General features: G+C 42.7%; 1 protein-coding gene across 2 annotated transcripts in view; it reads left to right on the plus strand.

The window, feature by feature from the left end:
- Notch2 (notch receptor 2) overlaps positions 1-22,563 on the plus strand; it is a 156,731-nt gene that overhangs the window by 61,344 nt on the left and 72,824 nt on the right. For both annotated transcript variants that reach the window (XM_029562266.1, XM_029562267.1), the window contains exons 4-6: positions 8,917-9,176; positions 11,391-11,726; positions 20,661-20,783. In XM_029562266.1, the coding sequence (XP_029418126.1) occupies positions 8,917-9,176; positions 11,391-11,726; positions 20,661-20,783 (719 nt within the window). The remainder of the gene's footprint in view (positions 1-8,916; positions 9,177-11,390; positions 11,727-20,660; positions 20,784-22,563) is intronic.

Below are 22,563 nucleotides of genomic sequence, written 5' to 3' on the forward strand. Positions count from 1 at the left end.
GGCGCCAAGGATCCAACTGCAACTGATTATGACTAATAATAATCAGATACATACATATTAGAAATGGAAGTGCCAACATCTCAGTGTTAGTAGCAAAAACAATGGTTCTTTCTGCAAGGAACAATATATTCTAAAATGAAATGGCGATCTTTTTTAAAGATTAAAAGCTCATCTAATTTTATGTCTTACAGAGCTTATACTGAGTTCAATAATATATAACTGTAGTAATTCAACTGTGAACCTAGAAACTTGCAGCCACTTGTGAAAGAGATGTACTCTTGCTCTGGAGTGTGTTACTGAATATGTTAAAGTTGTAGTGAAATGCTTTTTCTAATCATGTAGTTGTTAAAAATTAAAAAAAAATATAAAAAACATAAAACATTGAATAAAAATTAAAAGATAAGCAAAAAAACAAAGTCAGTCAGAGAGCCTGGGCCCTCAGCTCAGCCTTGGAGTTCTGATAAATGGGACTGTAAAGTGGAAGATAAGGGCACTTACAAAGTTCTTGTGTAAATAGTGGCTTCCTATCTCCATGGTTCCTGATGAGGAGGAGAGATGCTGATCCCAAGTCGTGCCACTTCAGCATCTCTGGTTTGGATTTATTAGAATCAGTGTGTTTATTGCTTTATTCAGATGAGGGATGGAAGAACCTGAGCACGTATCAGCCGAGCGAGGGCTCCCTTAGACAGTCCCCAGCTTCAACTCCTGTTTTTTTTCCTGTGGGAAACTTTTAATTTGGAAGCATTCAGCTAATGTGGGAATCAAGATTAACATTTTCTGAAATACTTCTACAGAAATGTGCTGTCCAGGAAGTAGATTTACATAGAAGAAAAAAAACGCCTGCCCTGCAGTGTTTGGTAGTCTTTGTGTATTAGTTGTAATACTTGTGTGCGTGTGTGTGTGTGTGTGTGTGTGTGTGTGTGTTGTGTGGACTGTGTACTTGTCTTTGTTTCCTTTACATCAAACCAAGAGGCCCCTAGAAAGTGTGTTTTACCACAAACAGCCTGTTCTGGGCTCTCCTCGATGCCAGCACTCCCTGCCTGCTGAGTAAGCAGCCCCGCTTCCTTTTTCTTTCTTTTTCTCTCTCTCTTTTTTTGGAGGCTCGTGGTGATGTGTGGGAATGGGGATGGCCAGGAGAAACGAACATGACAGAGCATCTTCCTTTTCTTCTTTTTGCCAGGAAGTTAACCAGATGTCTGTACATTAAAAAAAAAAAAATCAGGAATTAGTATAACCTAGTTAGTTACCTTTCCACAGAGGTACAAAATTAAGAAGTTGATGGTGAGACATGGGGTGAAGATCTTGGGACCAGGGCACATTGAGGTTACCCAGTGAACTGGCCGAGGCATTTTAGACTGCATTCTGTATGCTCTGGGGCACCTAGAAGTTTGCAGTCTGAGCTCTGGGAATTGAAAGTTAAATAGGAACTTTCACTGGTTCCTGCTAGCTTTGGCTGTTAGCAATTATTTTTATCTACTTTAACAGGGGGGATGGGGGAGGGGTTGAGGGGCAGGAAACCTAGCTGGCATTACGGTATAGGAAAGAAAGACTGATCTGGGGCCTTTCAAACTGTAGACCTTTGTTACTGACCGATGCTTAATTTAGTTTGTGGGTTCTGTTAGCTTTCCCCCTTGGCCCTACCTCATTTACCTTAACAACAGCTCCCCCTCCACGGCCTAGTGAGGGCAGGCTGCCACTGTGGATTGGGGGGGCTGAGAGGCCCAGAGCTAGCAGAAAGTGGGTTGAAAGCTGAGTTCTGTTTAAAGAATTTTCTGCTGGAAACTAGCCCAGAGGGAGTCAAGAGGAGCTTTAATGAGGAGCAGCTGCAGTGCGACGCAACCCACAGGAGACATTTTTCCCCCTCCGTTCCACATTCTGTATAGTTTTTGAAAAATCATGATTTTGAAATAGCTGTTTTGTAAAGCACGCCTCACTCTTTCTTCCTGTATGTGGTGGGATTTTGCTTTGTCGTTGTTAATGGCCAAACCCTCACCACAATAATAATAATAATAATTAAAAAGAAACACCTAAGAAACAAAAACAAGAGCTGCAGCAAAGCCTGGGTGCAATTTGTGTTCACCCTGGTGCTAGGACATTCGGTGGCTAGAACCAGGAGAGAACACTGGCTTCATTTGGAAAAGGGGCTTATTTCCTGCTCAGACTTCAGTTATTTGGGAACTGCCACCCTGTTTTTGGCCTTTCTCTAACCAAGTGACTATTCACTTAGGAAACTTGAAAGGAGAAATCTTTCTGCCCTGTTTCATAGGGAGACTGACCCTGAACTGCAGCCCCTTGCTAGACAGATGGGACTTGCCATTCACATCCAGGTCTTTGGCAAGGATCGGGCTGCTGATGCCTGTGAGGGGCAGGGTCTGGCTCTGTGTCGGTGAGGGGACCTGGGTGGGGCCCTTTCACCTTTCTGATGGAATGTTTTCTTCTGCTGATGGGAGGGCTGACTCCTTGCTTTTCCCCTTTCTCTTTCCCTCCCCTCTACCCTGCTGCACCATATGTGTGTTTGAAATGTAGCCATGAAAAGTGAACCCTTTCATGTCAGAAGTGGCAGACTTTTAAGGAGAAGATTGTAAAGACAGCTGCATAGAGCAAGCAACTCGAATCCACCTTCTATCTCTGAATTTCCTATTCCACACATTCCATACATTTTGTATGGACAGAATCACACCTGGGACTTGTGGTGTCAGGCTTCTTTTACTTAGCATGTTTTCAAAGGTCATCTGTGATGTAGTATGTGTCAGGACTTCATTCCTTTTTATGGCCAAATACTATTTCATTACATGAGTATGCCACATTTTATTTATCTAGTTGTCAGCTGATGGGTATTTGGGTTGTTCCACTTTTCAGCTATTAATGAATAATACTGGTATGAACATGCTTGTTCTAAGGGCATATGTTTTCAAATTCTTTTTGTGTGTGTGTGTATGTGTCTGTGTGCGTGTGTGTGAAAGAGAGAGAGAGAATATAATTTTTAAGCTTAAGAAAAAGATTTAAAACAATATTATATTTACATATTTTTATTATTTTTTTGTGTATGAGTGTGTTGCCGCATGTATGTAAGTGCACCCGTGTCATGCAGTGCCCTCAGAGGTCAGAAGAGGATGTTGGATCCCCTGGAACTGAGTTATGGACAGTTGTTAGCCACCATGTGGGTACTGGGATTTGAACCTGGGTCTTCTGCAAGAGCAGCTAGTGCTCTTAACCACTGAGCCATCTCTCCAGCCCAAAAAGAGATTTCTTATAATAGAAAGACTGAAGGTGGTTGTAGCAGTGAGCCAGATTTTACTTAACAAGTACATGGTATTTACTACATGCTGCCCAGTGTCCTAAGTGCTTTATAATGTTGTAAAGACTCTTTGAGGTTAGGCACTTGTATTAAATCTATCTTATAACAGGGAGGAGCAGTACTGTGTCTGAGATTCCACAGGGAGTAAGTGATGGAGCTGGAGCTGAAGTCCTGATGGGATTGTTCTAGAACCTGTGCTCTTGGTAGTGGCAACAACAACTTTGAGAACTTATTAAATTGTTTGTATTTGTCAGGTACCACACTGCATGCTGTATTCAAGCAGAGACTGGTTATCATATTTTAGGAATATTTTAGAAATGCTTATGTCATTGGGTAGAAATTACCTTACAGTGCTTTTTAAGATTCTGTTATTCCAAGGATGTATGGAGGTGGATGTGTGGAGGTGGGGAAATAGTCAGCACAGGATGTCTTGCCCGAGGCTTTAAAGATGATCAGAACTTCTATCAAGAAGGAAACTGTGAAAATGAATGATAAGCATTGTAGGAATTCAGTTAACAAGACTTGTCAGAACATGGTAATAAGTTATATATGACAAAAGGATAGCTAAAAGTGACTTCAAATTATGAGCTGAACCCTTAGAAAACTGGAGGAGTTAAAGTTTCATGGGAAAGTGATCCCTTTTCCAATTGTTTATTTTCAAATGTTGGCAGGACACATGTGCATAAGTATGTGGTTTTTAGAGAACTGAAGCTGTGGGGTTAGAGGTGTCTTTTGGAGTGTGTTACATGTAGCTCATTGTAACAGCAAGAACACCACTTTTGTGGCAGAAAAGAACAGTGTTCTTGAACTTTAAAGTAGCCATTGTTGATGCGGAAGAAGGAGAAAAGGAGTCAGAGTCTAGACTAACACTTTGCTAGGCTTTGTGAGAGACAAAGGAACTCACAGAAGTCAAAGGGTACATGAAGTGGTCAGTACAACCTGTGGGAACAGGAACTTCCTTAGAGTGAAACGTGGAATCTTAACTGCATCTCTGAGCCTGATGCAGTCGGGTGCTCTTAGAACGTAATTATTAGGTGAAACATAGGATGAAAGCTGTATAACAAGGAGAAAGAGGTGGATGGAAATGAGAGAAGAATATCTGTGAAGTAAGTCATAGAACTTGTTTGTAAAGGAAGAAGAATGTGAAGGGGGAAGAGAAAGGTATATGGGACTTAGTGGAAAAGGACGGTTAAAGGGACCTGGATATGTTTAAAGGCAAAAGTGAAGAAATAGGATGATGACCAGAATATTTTAAATAGGAAATCAAGTCTTTACCAACAAGGAGGTCCAGTTTCATATAAAGAAACATGGGCTTTAGAGGGCTAAGCCAGCTGGAGAGATGGCACATCACTTAAGAGCACTGGCTGCTCTTGCAGAATACCCATGTTCAGTTCCCAGCACCCACTTGGTGGCTCACAGTCATCAGTAACTCCAGTTCCAGGGCATCCAGCACTCTCTTCTGGCCTTTGCCAGCAATGTAGTGCACTTTTACATACATGTAGGCAAAACACTTATATACATTTTAAAAAGGGCCAGGTGTTGTAGTGGTTGTACGCCTTTAATCCCAGCACTCTGGAGACAGAGGGAAGTGGGTCTTTGTGAGATTGAGGCCAGCCTGGTCTATGGTCTACATAGTAAGTTCCAGGACAGAAGTCCTTGTCTCAAAAAAAAAAAAAAAAAAAAACCTAGTAGAGGGTAAGCCTGCTATATATCATATCTAAGGACTTTCTCAGAGAAAACCCTTAAACTCTTCTTCCAGGGACCCAAAGGCCCCCTTGTTCTCATTCCTGTGATTAGCTCCCCTCTGTTTCTGACATGGTTTCTCACTGCTTTGATTTTCCTATTTCAAACTGGAACACTGTCTTTCCCTATTCCATGCCTGTCTCCAACTCCGTTCCTTCCTGTTTTATTTTTCTTAGAATTTACTCTAACATACCCTTAACTTGTTTGGTTTTTTGTCTTCCTCTTACTAGAATTAAAATCCACCAGTGCAGAGATTTTCCTAGCACAGCTGTCCCTCAGTATCAACTGGGGATTGGTTCCAGGAACTTCACAGATACAAAAATCTGTGGGTGCTCAGATCCTTTATATAAAATGGTGTAGCATTTTTATTTAACCTGAACGTATCTTCCCCACATTAAACCACCTGAACATTTCTTACAATGATGACTACAATGTTTGCGCTATGTAAATAGTAGTTGTACTAAACATCTAGGGAGTGATAAGAAATGCCTGAACATAGTACAGACCTAGTCCGACCCCCACCTGACATTTTTGATTCATGATGGGTTGAAACCGTGGATGCAGAACTTATGTATATCCCTGACTACTAGAAAAATGCCTGACACATAATAAGCATTTGCTAAGTGCTGTAACAGTGAAAGAATGAATTTAATATTCTTTGTGGAAACTAGTAGAATATTCATCATCATTAACATCCTGATTAATAAGCATATTGAATGCTATTTACAGGCTCCATGTATTCTCTACTGAGGGGTTGGCAAACTTCTGCAAAGTTCTAGAGACTGACTTATTTTTGTGGGCCATGCGGCCTCAAGGCACACGCTCCCGCTGTGGTAGTACACAGGCAGCCATGGCCATGACCAAGCATGGCACTGCTCCAACTGGACTATTTATGGACATGGAAATTTGAGCTTTTATAATTTCCAAATTTAAGTTTTCAACCACTTACAAATGTAGAAATCATTCATAGTTCACAGGCCACACAAAAACAGGCAGTGGGCCAAATTAGACCCAAAAGCTATGCTTTGCTCCTCTCTTGTCTTTCTGGTTGTGAGCCTGAGCCTTTAGTGCCTACGCTAGCACTATACCAACAATAGCACTAGTGCCATACCGACTTTGTCCCTCTCTAATATTACTGGCTTCTTAAACATGACTTAGTTGAAGCTTATTTTCCATACTTGGTAAGGAACAACAATGTGGATTAAATCCTAGAAACAGACAATTCAGAAATACTTCTTTGAGTGCCAGAAACTTTCATGTTGTCCCATTTTTGTTTTGCTGGGAACCTTGTGTTTTCATTGTGTGTTTATGATGCTGACATTTAAATGAGTTTGCATTCTCTTAGCTGATGCCACATGGCTGTGCTGGGGGTGGGGTAACAATTTAGGAGCAAAGCTGGGCAGAGCCCACCCAGGTTTCGCAGTCCTCCATTATTTACAAGGTGCATAGTTCCCACCCGGGAGGCTCAGCCAGGCCTGATTCCCAGAGGACTGCTGCTGCGAGTGGGAATTGGCTTGTAGTTTCTTAACATCATCCATAACAGATTGAATAAGCTGCAAGTGCTTTTCATAATCCAACCTAGGGTTGATTTTAGCTCTGCCATGTTGGTGCTCTGTGTGCCTCTACTTAAGAAAAAACAAATAAACCCAACAAAGCTCCACATTCTGTTGTCACATCAAGCTGGGGTTTGGATAAGGCATCATATTTTCCTTAGCACACAGAAATGTTTTTCATTTACAAAACTTTTAATACTCATAAGAGTTTTGTTTTTACATACTTGAGTTTGTTTGGTTCTCACAACAATCCCATGATGGAAGTGGCCTTCTCAACCATCAAAGATGTCAGTGAGGATAAGCAGTCTGCCCAAGGTCACAGCACCTGGACTATTTATTTATTTGTGTGTGTGTGTGTGTGTGTGTGTGTGTGTGTGTGTCTGTATCTGTCTGTGTGGCTATGTGCACGTTGAGTGCAGGGAAGCCAGAGGCCCCCATCCTCTGGAAGTTACAGGCCATTGTGAGCCACCCCATGTGGATACTGGGAACCAAACTCAAGTCCTTTGCAAGAGCACTACAGGCTCATAACAGCCGAGCCATCTCTCCTGCCCTGACACCTGGACTCTTGACAAGACCTGCCTTTCTGAGGTGCAGTCAGGGTCATCTTCAGCCATTGGTTTCAGCACTGTGAACTCTGCTCACTGCTGTCTCTAGCATGACCTATTGATGGAGAAGCTTGAGAGTCCCGTGCTCCTTCTCTGCAAACTTATCATGCACAGTTCTGGGAAGAGGTGAGGAGGCTGTGACTGGTTACATCACTACACTGTCCCTGTTTACCAGCTGTTTTCTCCACCAGCCATTTTGGCTACTGCACAATTCTTCTGAGCATGCTCTTTTAATTTCCTAATAACTTGCCTTCCTTATTTTCTTAAAAACCCTGAACGCTAAGACCTCATCTCATCCAATAATGGCTAATGAAATGTCTTGTATATGGTTGGCAAAACAGGAAGGAATTCAGCATGACTCCAGTGTTTCACGTGGGGGCCACTAGGGAAATCAGGACACCAGACAGTAGGCATAAGTAGACATGTCAGGAGCTGTTTTGAGGATAAAGACTTAGAATTTGGTTTGAAGGTGTTTTCTCTGAGATAATAGTGAAACAGGCTTTCAGATCATTTTTATATCCTGCAAAAAGTAAAATGAACAAAGAGGTTGAACCAGATATCTGCGGCTCTAGCCAAACAGCAAAATTTATAGTTAAAATCAAAGCCTTTTGTTCCTTTTAAATAGTTCTTTGTGGTCCCGATTAAACAGCTTCTCCACTATGAAAGTAAGACTTCCCATGCTTTTCTGATGCTCTTTAGAGAAAGTTGTAAGCATTAAACACAGTTTGGGGTGTTGCATGACTTACAAAGTAAGAGATGGCATATAAAGTGATTTCTCGGTACTTTGATATGGCAAATATGGGGAAATTATTATTATTATTATTATTTTTGGTGGCATGATCTCATGTAGCCCAGGCTGGCCTTGGACTCACTATGTAGCCTAGGATGACCTTGAACTCCTGATCTGCCTCCACCTTCCCAAGTACTGGGATCATAGATGGGTGCCTTCCTGCCCAGCTGGAATGTTATTCTTGAATTATTTCCCACCTATACTTGGGTGTTTGTGTGGTACCTTAGGTATCTTATGTTCTCTTGGCTATATTTTGAGTCTTTTGTTTGCTTAAAGTAGCTACCACTTACATTTGAACAGATTTTAAAGGTTTTAAAATGCCTCTTGGAACTCTCCCCATCCCTGTCTCCTTCCCCATCTTTGTCTCAGTCTCAAGAACCTGAATGTAACCCAGAGAGCCATGCGAAGAACTCCAATTGTTTTGTTGGAGAGAGAGAGAGAGAGAGAGAGAGAGAAACTTTCAGCTTAATACTCAGTTGAGAAAAGGCACATGATGGCATATATATTTTAAACAGAAATGATAAGAGTGAATGTATATGTTAATCATGGGAACATCTTAATCCTATCAAATGGCTCAGCCAGAATGAGAAAGTTAATGGATTTGAAGACACCTATCAGCATTGCTCTGTAGAATGAGTATTCTAGCCTGTACTGTTCCTATGTAAAGAATATGGTATATTTTGCCTTTGAGTAATGGTCATGCTGGCTACTCACCTAATGTTCTGTTGCCTGCCAAGACCCAAGAGGACCTGGGGAGATATGGTACCCCTTCTCCGACATTTGGGGACTTTGCATGGTACCTTCAGGGACCCTCATTCAGTCTTGAATGTTTTCTTGAATGGACTGCATCATTTTTTGGTAAGTCTTCAGACTCACAAGAAGTTGGGTGTTTTTCATAAACTTCCTCTTAATCTTTTTTCTGTGCAGATGTCCAGAAGGTTTCTTGGGAGAATATTGTCAGCATCGAGACCCCTGTGAGAAGAACCGCTGTCAGAATGGTGGTACTTGTGTGACCCAGGCCATGTTGGGGAAAGCCACCTGCCGATGTGCTCCAGGGTTCACAGGAGAGGACTGCCAGTACCCCACCTCCCACCCCTGCTTTGTGTCTCGCCCCTGCCTGAATGGAGGCACTTGCCACATGCGCAGCCGGGACACCTATGAGTGCACCTGCCAGATCGGCTTTACAGGTACCACACATGGCTGGAGCCCGTGCTTTCCCATTCTTAGCAGGCATCTTCATGAGAACATGTTAGCTCTTCAAACCTGACTCCTCAGGGTCCCCCAACTCCAGTGTACTGGAATATGGGGATGGGCTCAAGGAGACATTTTAAAACCTGTTACAGAGAAAGTTTTAGCTATTTTAAACAAATAAAAGACATAAAATATAATTAAGAGAACATAAAGTATGTGAGATACCTTATAAAACCCAAAGTATAGTAAGGAAATGATTCAAGAATAATATTCTGTAACATTTTCACACTAGAGCATTAATCTTTTTATATGCCACCTCTTAATTCCCAAGATGTACCAGCAGCCTATCCTTAACTTTCTTGAGAATTTTAAGGGACAGAAGAGGAGAAAGGAATACAGACATTCACGGGATTGGCTTTTCTGGTTTTCTGAATCCTTCTTATTTATTTTTTTCCTCAACGGCTTGTCCTTCTTCAATAAGTCTCTGTGATCCAGCACACAGGTACTGGCTCTTGCTGAGGGCTCAGCGGTTGTGATCTGCAGCAACTACTGACGGCTCTCAGTTACCCCTTCAACGTCACGCCACCTGACTCCCCAGGCCCATGCTTCTAACTACACACTGCATGCCCTCTTTAGACATTCCCTGGGCACCTCAAGCTTAGTGGGCTGATAGGAACAAGCACCACAAATGTGCATACCAAATGCCCAAACTAGAAGCTTCTCTCCCTTGTCCTTACCTTGCTGAAGGTCAGCTCCGCCCACCTCTGCACCCCCCCCTTCCTCTGCATTGGCGTCTCACTGGACTCTTAAAAGGTGTTTAACTTATTTTCTTACCTCTACTCTCTCTATTTCTCCTCCTATATTGTTGTACTTTAGTTAAAAATGCACATCGGCTACTGAACTCACCTGCTTAGAGTCTCATGACTTGTCACATCCTGTGGTCTAAGCTACAGACTCTGTCGTCACAGTCTAACGTATCTTTACAGAGCCCCACTCACCCACAAGCATCTAGTCCAGTCACACCAAAATTCTCATTGTTTCCATGAAGTTTCTTCTCCCTTCTTTTGGAATGTTGTTTTCTGTATTTGGTGATTGCCAGTACTTTTTAAAATTGTGTCTTAGTGACCTTTGTATGATTTCTTCAGACAGTTGTTGCTGCATTGTTCATTTTTATGTCATACTATATTCTAATTAATTTTTCCCCATATTTTTCACCTGAATAGATTATAGGCTCTTCAGAGATAGATCTGAGCTTTATCCAAAATGAACCATTGGTATATATTAGATGAAAAACTAGGTGTGGTGGTCCATGCTTGTTATCCCAGTACTTGGGAGGCAGAGGCAAGAGGATTGTCATAAATTTGAGGTCAACCTAGTCGACATTGTGAGTCAACCTTGTGAATTCTAGGCTAGCGAGGGGCTACTAGTAAGACCCTAACTTCAACACACGCACACACACATGCACACATGCACATGCATGGTAAGGAAAGGTAACTATTTGCCATTTGGCCTCAAGCTGTAAACCAATAGTTCAATAAATCAGCAAGCCAAAAATGAAAAAAAAATGTGCTCAGAAAATTAAACTGGGTCTGTTGTGTTTAAAGAAAAAGGTTGTGTTGACTTGTTTCTGTCACCTAAGAGGTCAGATTAATAACTATATAGTGTGAAAAATACGTGTGTTTTATTCATTCAATAGGCATGACTTGAGAGCCCACCATGGGGACCTAGCGTTGTTGCTATGGCATGTCATAACAGAAGGAGACAACACGTGGGGGTGGGCATTAAGGATGATTTAATAGAGGTGGTGACTGTGGAAGAGAGTTGTCAAGATAAGGAGAGTTCACTAGGTAAATGAAAAGGAAGCTGGCATTCCAAACTGTGGAGCAACTTCGACGAGGACAGGGAGGTGTGAGAGCAGGTGGATCCAGACCCTGTTTCTTGGGACCAATGGAGTCTTCTGGGGCTGGCTTCCCTTTGTGTGCCCTATCCACCACTCTCTGAGTCTCACCCAAGGGCCTCAAAGAACTTCTGAAAAGCACCTAGTGTCTGATGATCTTGAGGAGGCACTGATCTGTCCTTCCATAAAATCAAAAGCCCAGGGATCTGCATGCAAGAGCACCTGCTCTCACTTGGGTGGGAGAGGAGCACTGAGGTGTGGGGCTGGCCCCTGCTTCCATGAGCAGTACTGAGTTTTCTTCTCATTCCTTTAGGGAAGCTGTGCCAGTGGACAGATGCCTGCCTGTCTCATCCTTGTGCAAATGGAAGTACCTGCACCACGGTGGCCAACCAGTTCTCCTGCAGATGTCCCGTGGGTTTCACAGGGCAAAAGTGTGATACTGACATCAATGAGTGTGACATGCCAGGACGCTGCCAGCATGGTGGCACCTGCCTCAACCTTCCCGGTTCTTACCAGTGTCAGTGTCCCCAGGGCTTCACAGGCCAGCATTGTGACAGCCCCTATGTGCCCTGCGCACCCTCGCCCTGTGTCAATGGAGGCACTTGCCGGCAGACTGGTGACTTCGCTTTTGAGTGCAACTGCCTTCCCGGTAAGGAGCTCCCCAGGGTCTTGGGAATGGAGGCCAAACCTATCTCAGGATGAAGGTGGAAGGTGTGTGTGACTGAGTCCATCCTTTAGGAAGTCCTAAAAGGAGGGAAAAGGGGAAGTGAGCGCTTTGTGTGGGGTGAGTTACTGATGAGGGAGGGATTTTATGGGCTCACTGTGGTCCATAAATAGAGTTGGGGCTAATTTAACATGTCAGAGTTTATGATGATGAGTGCTTAGGAAATTGTTTATTGTCCCTTTTGGAGAAGCAGTGAGAAGAAATGGGAGAAACAGCTCTGGGAAAGGGACAGGCAGACCTGGAGTAGAGAACACTGTGAGAACTAGACACTGGGAAGTATGTGTGTGCCATCAGTATAGTGCTTTATGCCCAAGTGACACTAAGACTGGTGGATGAGCCCTCCTGTTTGCTTCTGCCCTGGGCAGAGCAGTCCCTTATTTTCCCATGGGTTGCTGGCCTTCTGAGCCTCTTCTATCCCCTCCCTGACTTAAGGTGGGGAAGCTGGAGAATTTTAAAAGTAGGAGGAAGGTGGACATTTGGATGAGCTCTGATTGACAGCGTGCAAGAGTCTAAGCATGATACAGTCTTTTGTCATGTTCTTGAATGGTCAAGGCCCCTAAGCACACACACAGCCCAGAACTGAAGCACAGAGGGGCGGCATTGGGAGCCCAGCGCCTGGTGTTCCTTAGAGGGAGAAAGAGCAAGCCTGGCCAGTTCACTTCACTCCTTATAAAAGTGATGAGGAGGCTGAAAACCAAGAATTTTGATTGGGAACAGAACATAAGCAGCTGGAGCAGATGAATTACTAAGCAACAAAGATCCTGTTTTTATACAAATACCCTTAGTATAAAAACAAAAGAAAGAAAACTGTGTGTGTGGTGTGTGTGTGTGTGGGTGCGTGTGTGTGTGTGTGTGTGTGTGTGTGTGTGTGTGTGAGAGAGAGAGAGAGAGAGAGAGAGAGAGAGAGAGAGAGAGAGGTGCTAAATAAGCAGAATGCTTCAGAGAGAAGTTGTTCAGCCACCCTCAGAGTAGGAATCTTAGATTCTGGTGTGGAGACGATGCCTCATGTAAGGGGCTTGTGCGCTCTGTCTTTTGGGGATCAGACATCATAGGTCGGTTCTTGGTATAAAACCAAATGGTAATTTATTTATTTCATTTGGTAAAAATTCACTGACTGTCAGCTGTGTTCCAGGTACTGTACATGCCTGTGATACAGTGACATAAGACGCTGTCAGTAATCTAAATGGAAGCTAATTACTCAAACAAGGCACAGAGTATGCTATTTAATTGGATTGCTTTAGTTTCTCTTTCAATAAAGAATAGGTAATGCTGTCATAGATACTAAATCATGTTTAACTAGTACTACCACCCACATTATCTTTAGAAGGAATAGCCAAGATCCCCTTTGTTCTTGCATTTGTTTGTATTTCAAGAGCTAAAAATGGAAGTAGAAATATAAACAGCTTAGTTTTGTAAATATTTCAATATTACAAACATTCTAATAGTCCAATATTGTCAGGGCCTAAGTGGCTAGTAATTGAAATTAGTGTGATTTATGACTGAGGGCTATATGACATTTTCAGTTTCAAGAAAACTACTTTTAATAGTTGTCTAGAACAGACAGTTGATTTGACAGCAAGATATTGACAGGAAGTTAGAGAAGTCAATAAAGGAAGTCCTTAGCTAGGAGAGAGTGATTATTCCCCCCATTGTTCTGCATTGTTATCCATTAGGCCCTGATAAGGTCCTCAGAGAATTCTGAGATGTCCAGGAAAGGATCTGTCAAACAAGAATAGTGTCTGCTCCTTGAGAAAGGAAATAACCAGGGATTCCACTGTCAAGGGCTGCCAGGGCCCTCAAGGGAGGATGGAGGCTTGGCTGAGCTTCATGCTGCACTTATCCTGTAAAGTGAGACACTTAGTTACTCACTATTCTCTGTGTGTGTGGGGGGGGGCTTGGTATGTGTGTGGCTTGGTATGTGTGGAGTGTGTATGTGTGTGTATTGGGGAGGGGATGGGGTGCAAACAGGGAGAAGATTTTTTGAAGAAAAAAAAACCCTAATATTTATCTAATATTTTCATGAGTTAGTATTGCCAGATACATTCCTGATAGGTTGACACATACCTAGGGGGTTGGTATTATTTTCTGAGTTTTCTCTGATGGAGTAACTGAAGTTTGGCATGTTAAGTCGTTTACCAGCTGATTCTGGAGAGGCTGGGCACTGAAATCCAGGTGGGTTATTTCTGGAGCTGGAGCTCTATGCATCTTACAGCATCGCACTGTATGCTCATCGGTTTCCTGAGGTGCTTTGAAGTGTTCGGCTTTTCGTTAAATGCTTTGAGCTGTTTCTGTTAAAAATATATTCACTTTATGAGATAAACAAGAAACTACTAATTATAACCAAATACTATTTGTTGCATATCAAGCTAGTATATAGTATTGTGCAAAAAGGTGAACATAGTTAAGTAGACTAGTTCTTGTCTTTCAGGATCCTGAGGCCTTGTTTTAGATCTCGATTTGAATGAGTAGCTTGGATACTATACATGGAAATTCAAAAAAATTTAAAGCAATAGGTGGTATAGTTACACTGTAGAGAAATATTCCACAGTGTGTGCGATTTCATGCTTTCTCTGTCCCAGGCGAGGTTTGGAAAGCATTCCCTGGAGTTTCACACAGGGAAAGAATACAAGGAGGTGGTTTTCTTCCACAAAATCTTTTCTTATCTGGCAACCTTCTTGCCCTCTCATCACTCTGTACAAGAGATTGAGAAGAATAGTCACCATCTCCACATGAATAGCAACCTTAATCGAAGAGAATTATTATTTCAGTTGTCAAAATGAGGAAACAAGTCAGCAGGCGACTAAGCAGCTTCTCAAGGTATCTGGCGAATCCTAAATGGCTGCTTCCCACCACATTGGGAGTCTTTGCACCTCTAGTTGAGGCCTGGCCTGACCACTCTATTTAAAATTGTAGTCGTCTCTGCCAGGACCCTTAATGACTGACCCTGGCCTGCGTTTGTTTTCCTTTTCTGTGACACTTAGATTCTTACTATATAATTTGTACTGTATAATTTCCTTCATTGTGCCTATTGTTTATTGTCTGTCTTTTCCAAATTCTACTGCCTCTTCTCCCCAGAGTGAGAGCTAGGATCTTTGTTTTTGTTTACTAATCCCTGTCCCAAACACCTAAAAACAGGGTCCATATTGAATAGGCCCACGGACATTTCTTGACCGACTGACTTGGAGTGCAGAATCACTTATGGCGGGGGTAACTGGTCTTCTTGCTTGTGTCTGGGTATCACAGATGTGCTTGGCTGCTGCTTCTATCCATGTACTCTCTAATACTATCCAGTTTGGAGTGGCTTTCAACTCTGACAGTTGGAGACCAGCACATACATTAGTGATTATATTTAAATGGTTAAGGTGAAATTTTTTTTTCCTGTAGAGAGGATTGGAGCGACTGTGAGTTGATTTTAATATTGTAGGACCCACGGAGAAGGAATTCATACTGCAAAAATTATTTATCTTGGACTGGAGCTATGGCTCAGTGGTTAAGAGTACTGACTGCTCTTGCAGAGCACCCAGGTTCGATTCCCAGCACCCAGATGGTAGCTAACAACCATCTGTAACTCCAGTTCCAGGGGATCCAACACCCTCTTCCAACCTCCATGGGCATTGTACAACATTGGTGCACTTACACACATGCAGGCGATACACTCATTACACATTAAAAAATAATGAATAAAATATTTTTAAAAATTATTTATCTTGTGTGACGTAGAAAGAAATGTTTATTCAGAGGAAAGGCAAAGAGTGTTGGGAAGCAGCAGAATGGAAATCAGATTCCAACTTCTTTTTGGATCAGCAGCTGTCAGTAACCCAGACCCTTTGTGAGCTTCCATCACAGACCTGTTCCCAGCAGAAGCCCTGAGCAGAGCTCCCAGCTGCAGCGATTTGAACGTGAGAGTAAAATCCAGCACGGAATACATAACGGGATCCCAGGACTTCAGGCCAGGCCAGGCAGTAGAGAGAGCAAGTTGGGTGATTCTGTGTGTGTGACTGTTTTAATAAATAGCACATGCGATCAGAACACTGTGGGCTCCTCTGGCGTGGCTGCCCTTGTGAGTTCACAGTTGGACCAGACAGTTTTCCATGGGTTTCCTCTTTTTCTTTCTCTCCCACATCTCTTTATTCTGTGATTGCTGTCAATGAAGGCTCATCCTGTATCATGCTCTGGACCCTTCACAGGCTGATTATATGTCACATCTCTGACCTTAAAGCTTGTACACAGCCTTTGGCTTTTCTATCTGTTATGTTGCTGAGCTTAAGAACAGTTAGCAGTCAACCCCCCCCCTCCCCAGTCCTTTGACACTCCAGAGCACATGATGTTCTCTTGCATTTTGTACTGATATTTTGGTAGGTTTGATTTTATGATAGACTTCTCTCCAAAAAAAAAAAAAAAAAAAAAAAAAGAAGTTTTAAAGCATCACTTCTTTTTTTGCTCTCATACAGTTCCACATCCCTGGCTTTTCCTTCAGTCCTGTTCCCGGAAGCTTTTCCCAAGGACTTTGAGTCTGGCCTGAGCTGCCATCTCAGGTCCCCCTTTCCCTTTCCTCCTGCTGCTCTCCACCCTCCCACAGCCAGGGCCTGAAAATAGAAAGATGTGATGCTCCCGAGAGAGATTGTGCTGTGCGTGGGAGGATGAGCTCAAAAGACTTTCTACCCCTCCCTCATTGCTGATGTTAATCACCGAAGTGGCCCAAGTTCTGTAAAGGCAGTCTTAAGATGCTCCTTCTAAGCTTAATTTCTCTCCATTTGGCCTTTTAAGGATGCAAGTTGGCTTTCAGCAGTAGACTCCTTTTAGTGTGGCCATGGGAACACTTCTGAGATGACAACACCCATCCACCCACTCATAGGTCTGAGGATTGGGTTACCCCTTCCCCTAAAAATTTACACTTTTTAAGAAATGACTGTATTGTAACTTACTCTTATTGACCCCCCTCTCCCCACCTTTAGATAGATAGTTTCTTATAAGAATTTGCTAGCTCTTTCCAAAAAGAGCTCTATATCTCTTTTTTTTATTTGTTTTTGCACCTCTATTTTTAAAGCATAAATTGTATCTTAACTTTGGGGAGAAATGATTGGGCTTAGGTTTTCTAAGACATGGGAACTCTTGACCCAAGGTCAGTTTTTTGGGTTGTTGAAAGGGGACTTTTGGGATCTCATAAAACATGGTGAGTAACATGGGTGGCACTCTCATTCCCTACAGATGCCAACTTACTAGCCATGCAGTCCTGGCCTAGTGAGCCCAACCTAGTGGCCCTCAGCTTCCACATCTGTAATGTAATAGGATTAAAGGAGCTGATCTCTAGTGGATGCTCTAATCCCCCTGATGCAAAATAATATTAGCTCATATGTTTTTAGAGCCTTCCCCTAGAATAACAAGCTTATTGAGATATAATTTACACACCATACAATTTCTTCCTGTACAATTCAATGGCTTTTGGTAACTTCATACATACTGTGTGTAACTGTCTCCAGTCAGTTTTGCGGTATTCTCTTGCTCCAGAAGAAGCCAATGTCCACTCTTCATTGCTACCCATTTCTCCTAACTCCCTCCAGTGCTTGGTAGCTACTAATGGATTGTTTGCTTCTTGTGGACATTCCGTGTAAATGGAAGCATACAATATGTAGAGGTTGTAGGTGGCTCTTTCCACTTAGCATTATTTTAGTGTTCGCTCCTGTGGTAGAGTACATCAGCATGTCTTTCCTTTTCTTTCTGAATAATACTTTTTTTGCATAGTTTTGCCACATTTTGTTTATCAGTTGATTTTTTGGCTATCATGAGTAGTTCTGCTGTGAACATACTTGTACACATTTTGTGGGGCTGTATGTTTTTTCTTTTCTTGGGTATATACCTAAGGATGGAATTGCTACATCATTTGCTAACTCTAAACTTTCAGGAACTGCTAGATTCAGACTGTATTACAAAGCAGTTGCACTATTTTACATGCTGACTAGCAGCGGATGAGGGTTCTGATTTCCACATCCTTGTCAACACTTGTCAGTGCCTGTCTTTTTTTTATTACAGCAGTCCTAATGGAAATGAGGCTGGGTACCTCTTGTTTTAATTTGCATTCCCCCCAATGGCTTACACTGATGAAAAGCCTTCCTAGTACCTAGTGTTTATGGGTGTGTTTGGGGAATGCCTACTTAGATCCTTATCATTTTGTGATGGGGTTATTTGTATCTTTTATTAGGCTATGTAAGTTTAAAAAAATCGTAGCTACAAGTCTTCTAGTGTATGTATGATTTGCAAATATTTTCTCCCATTCTGTAGGTTGTCTTTTCACTTTCTTGATGCCCAAATGTTTTACTGTGATGAAATCCATTTTTCTTTTATTGCTTGTGCTTTTGGCATATATAAGTTTTGTCTGGCTCAAGTGATAGAGATTTACTCTTGCATTTTCCTAGTAGATTTATGATTTTAGTGTCTTCATCAGGTCTCTTGTCCATTTTAAATTGATTTCAGCATGTGAGGAGGGTCCAGGTTCACCCTTCCATACATGGACACTTAGTTGTTCTGGTACCATTTGTTAAATTAAGTGTTTTTCACATCCAGCGCATTCACATTTTGAGAGCTGAGTCCTTTTAGTCCCTCCAGGAGGAATGAAAGTTGAAGTACTGTGCTGAGTTGAAGTGGGCAGGTCCCCTCAGTTACTGCGCCGTGAGGCTGAGAGCTGGGTCAATGCAGTCTGGCCTCAGAGTTTGTGTTTTTAGCAAACTTGAATTCATCCTACCACCTGTCTTTTCAGTTTTTTAACTATTGATGAGGAAGATCTACCTAGAAAACAAATCAGCTATGAAAAATAGTTTCTTGTATGCTGTGGTCTTGTTGGAATTCTGTGGCTTTCATTTGCACAGGGCTGCAACATTCGACTTGTTAATACAAAGTCAGGGTCCCAGTTTCTATTCCTTACAACTTAGGTACGAGGGCTTTGCCACCTGCCTGATACCTTATTCAACCATTGTTTTTAGTCTTAGTCCTGAGATAGGTAAGTCAGGGAGAAGATGACTAGCAGGATTTCTAGAACATCACCAGTCCATAAAAGTTCTGGCTGGTGGGCCAGCCTGCACTCACCATTAAAACCTGACCATGAACTCTAAAGAGTTTCTACATAGAACACTGAACAGGAAGATGGACCTGAACATTTATTCAGCAACTGCTTCAAAGCAGAAACGTGGTTCAGACATCCCTTAGTTGTAATTAAACAATTCAGTTGGTCCGTTTGTAAGACTTTCATGTGATTAGACAGAAATATGAATAAATTCATCATTTTTTCAATCTGTGCTTCCACAGTCTTTCCCAGGCTTACTCTTATTTCTGTTTTATATAAACTAATTTCTGGCTAGTATTTTTGGCTACCTGATTTAAAGCCGTTTACACAGTTGCCGCTGTATTCAGAGGAACCTGCCATGTTCCATCATAGCAAAACGAGTGTAGAGTTCACAAGAGCTTATGGTAAGGAATGAATACAGCAGGGTGTGATGAAGTTTGCTCCCCAAGCTGTCTGGGCAGCAAGCAGGGACTCTGCCTCTCACTTTGTGATCCCCAAGTGCCTAGTATAAGACACAGTAATTGTTTTTAGTGAGATATTTTGAGGTGTCCCAATGTCCAATCACATTGTATTTCAAATGGAGTGTTCACTGGCACTCTTTTTTGTCTTAAAGCTGACAGACTTTTATTTATTAGTTCAGAGATTTGGTAATTTGAGAAAGGAAAGAAACTATATAAGTCACAGACAGCCACCTTGCAGGCAGTTAGAGTAAGGTTTGGTGTTCTAGATTTGTTTTTCAAAAGGGGAAAAATCTAGAAAAAAGAAGTAAGGCTGTAAATGTAGGCTTCAGATAGAGAGGAAGGGGAGATGGCGGATTTGAAGTGCTGACAAGTTGAATTAGTAATAATGCCATCTTTTGAGAGGCTTGCAACATCTGTAGAGGACTTTATTCATGACATGGCACTTAGAACAATTCACAAAGGCAGGCTAGACAGATGGACTCAGCCCATTTTACCGATTTACTGAAGACGATTCAGCGCTTATGGCTCTGTATTCAGCAGCTGGGTGGAGACATTGGGAATTCAGTCCTCACACTTGAGTTCCATGTTTTCCTCCCACCACCCAGTTCTGGAGTCCTGTGTGATTGCTTAAGGAAAGAAGGGCCAGGGTGGGGAGAGTGACTTAACTTATTGTTGTTACAAATGTGTTTTCTCATCTCTTTTATTTATTTTTGAACTAAGTAAAATTTCAGTGTTTATAATATTTTCATTTCTGTTTTTTAGTTAACATGCAAAATAACGGATTTCCATATGGCGCTGTCAGCCATTCTTGAGCGGTCCTCCTCCCCTGCTCCTCCCCAGCGTCCTGCCTTCCCCTCTGCATCTATGTCCTTTTAGCCCCCAGTGTTCCACTTTCATATAAATGACTAATCTCTCCCTTTCGCCCTCTCTACCTCCCTCTGCCTCCCCTTTTCTCCTTCCTTCCCCCCCCCTTTTTTTTTTTTTTTTTGCAGCACTGAGGATTGAACCCAGGGCTTGTGTATTGTAGACAAGCACTCTGTCCCTGAGCTGTATCTACATCTGCAGCACAAGAGATTTAACTTAAACTGTTGTAACGCTTCCAAATGCTTGCGAGGCCACCGTGAAAACAGGAGGCCTAGTAGTAGTACTTCACTTTTCCTGGCTAGCCATGCTTGAGGTGGGGAATGCAGAGTCAGGCTGCTTTCATGCAGTGAGTGCCAGTGGAGCAGCTGCCGGAAGGCTCTGAAGTCGTGAAGGTCTGTCCAGTGACCGTGTCTTGTGGGAGAAAGCTGAGCACTTTGGTATGAGAATTCTCATTTTCTTTTGTTCCTTTCTTCCCAGGTTTTGAAGGGAGCACCTGTGACCGGAATATTGATGACTGTCCTAACCACAAGTGTCAGAATGGAGGGGTTTGTGTGGATGGGGTCAATACTTACAACTGCCGCTGCCCTCCTCAGTGGACAGGTAAGTAGGGGGCGAATCCACCGGGATGGTGTATGGTGTGGCCACAGAGAAGACTGTTAATAGAGTAATCTTGTACAAGTTATCATGGGACTGTTCTGAGACCAGTGTGTGAACCGAGCCAGGATCCCCCTGCTAGGCCTTGGGGTGTAGTGCTCACCCTGCATTCTTTTTTCTGCGTCAGCTCTGAACTCAGAGCTGTGCTAAGTGCTGTGCCAGGTGTGAGAACGCTCCTGGTAGACCCTGAGCTTAACACCTGGGAATAGTGGCACCTGGTCTGGACACAGAGCATACTTAATAAATATTTAAGAGTTAAAAAACCTCTGCCCCATCTCAGCCACAGCCACTGCTAGGGAAGGCTGGGGCGGAGCTCTTGATGGCACCCTTACTGTTATATTAGCCTCCTTCCCATTGCCTTCCTTGTATCCTGCTTCGCACACAAATAAAAACAAAAACACAACACTTTTTTTGCCTCTGCCATCAGAATAGTTTTGCTTAATTTTATAGCCTCTTGGAAGTTTCTTATGTCATCTTAGATTTTTCACTCATTTTTGGAAGGTGAGTGACTTTATGCAGACATTAGGTTCTAATTTCTATATTGATTGCATTTCTTACTGAACAGTCGGGAGCTGATTAAGAAATGAAGAAATGAGCCTTTTTGACAGAAAGTAGTTGATTCCATGCTACAGGAGGGACCACAGCCGAGTGATGGCTGTCTCCCTCAGGAAGTCCACGTGGCAACCGTCCCAACCTGGGTTCTTCAGGGCTCTCAATTGCTCCCCTGAGTCTGTGGCATCTAATTATTTAGAGTACTCCAGTGCTATAGACTATGAATAGAAAAGCTAAAGAGGATTTTCAACTTAAATGGCCTGATTTTCAGGAAGAGCCCAAGATTCTGCTTCTAATCCTCCTGTCCCTTTGATATTTTCCCACTGGTCTGCCTTGGAATTGGACTTCTATAGAATTTCATCTTGATATCCTGATCCTAGGACCTCACTCCTAACACTGTCTATCAGATTTTTCTCTTCTCTAGTTTTACCTTTTCTGTCAAAGATTTTTCAGAAACCATTTTTTTTCCAACTTGAAAATTAGCAGGAAGTTAGTTCCTTGATAAAATAGTTACTGGGTAGATTTAGATTCTTGTCTTTCTGAAGATATGGTGGTATTGGGTGGGATGGATAAAGTCAGGAACTTGGCTTTATTATAGCCTCCCTGTGTGTGTGGGAGAGTGACAAAATGTGGCATTTGGCTACTGATGCTAATGCAGGTATTGTGTGTAATGCATTCTAATTTTATAGCTGGATTCTCCCCCCCACCCCCACCCCGGCCAGGGCACCTGGCTTCTTGTGACAATTAGGGAAGTACTCCAAGTGAAATGGTCTTTTACCCCAGGATGTTCAGTAAGGCTTCCTTGCCTCCAGAATCTTCCCTGGGTGGCTTTGTACTTGTAGAAAGGGCAGCAGGGGTGATGGATACAGTCAAGCACCCCATGGCAATTTTTATTTCTTCTGATGGCCGTCACGCAGTGGCCCTCAGCCTTTGGCTTTCCTCCTTTACTCACACCAATTCTTTAGTGTCCAGTGACAAGGCCATGTCCATCCTTAGGAGGAAGTCTGAGCTCTTTATTGGCTCTTTGGAGGCCATCGTTCCTCATGTCTGTTTGCTTCTCAGGTCTTCTCTGCATGTGCCCGCAGCTCTTCTGACCCTACTGATCCTGCTCACAGTCTGGCCTTCAGCTGCACTGGTCCTTTTCTCCAGCTTTCCCCTCTCTACCCCTCTCTCT

This window comes from Nannospalax galili, unplaced genomic scaffold, assembly GCF_000622305.1.
Source record: "Nannospalax galili isolate Female #2095 unplaced genomic scaffold, S.galili_v1.0 scaffold455, whole genome shotgun sequence".
In the NCBI taxonomy this organism is placed as follows: domain Eukaryota; kingdom Metazoa; phylum Chordata; class Mammalia; order Rodentia; family Spalacidae; genus Nannospalax; species Nannospalax galili.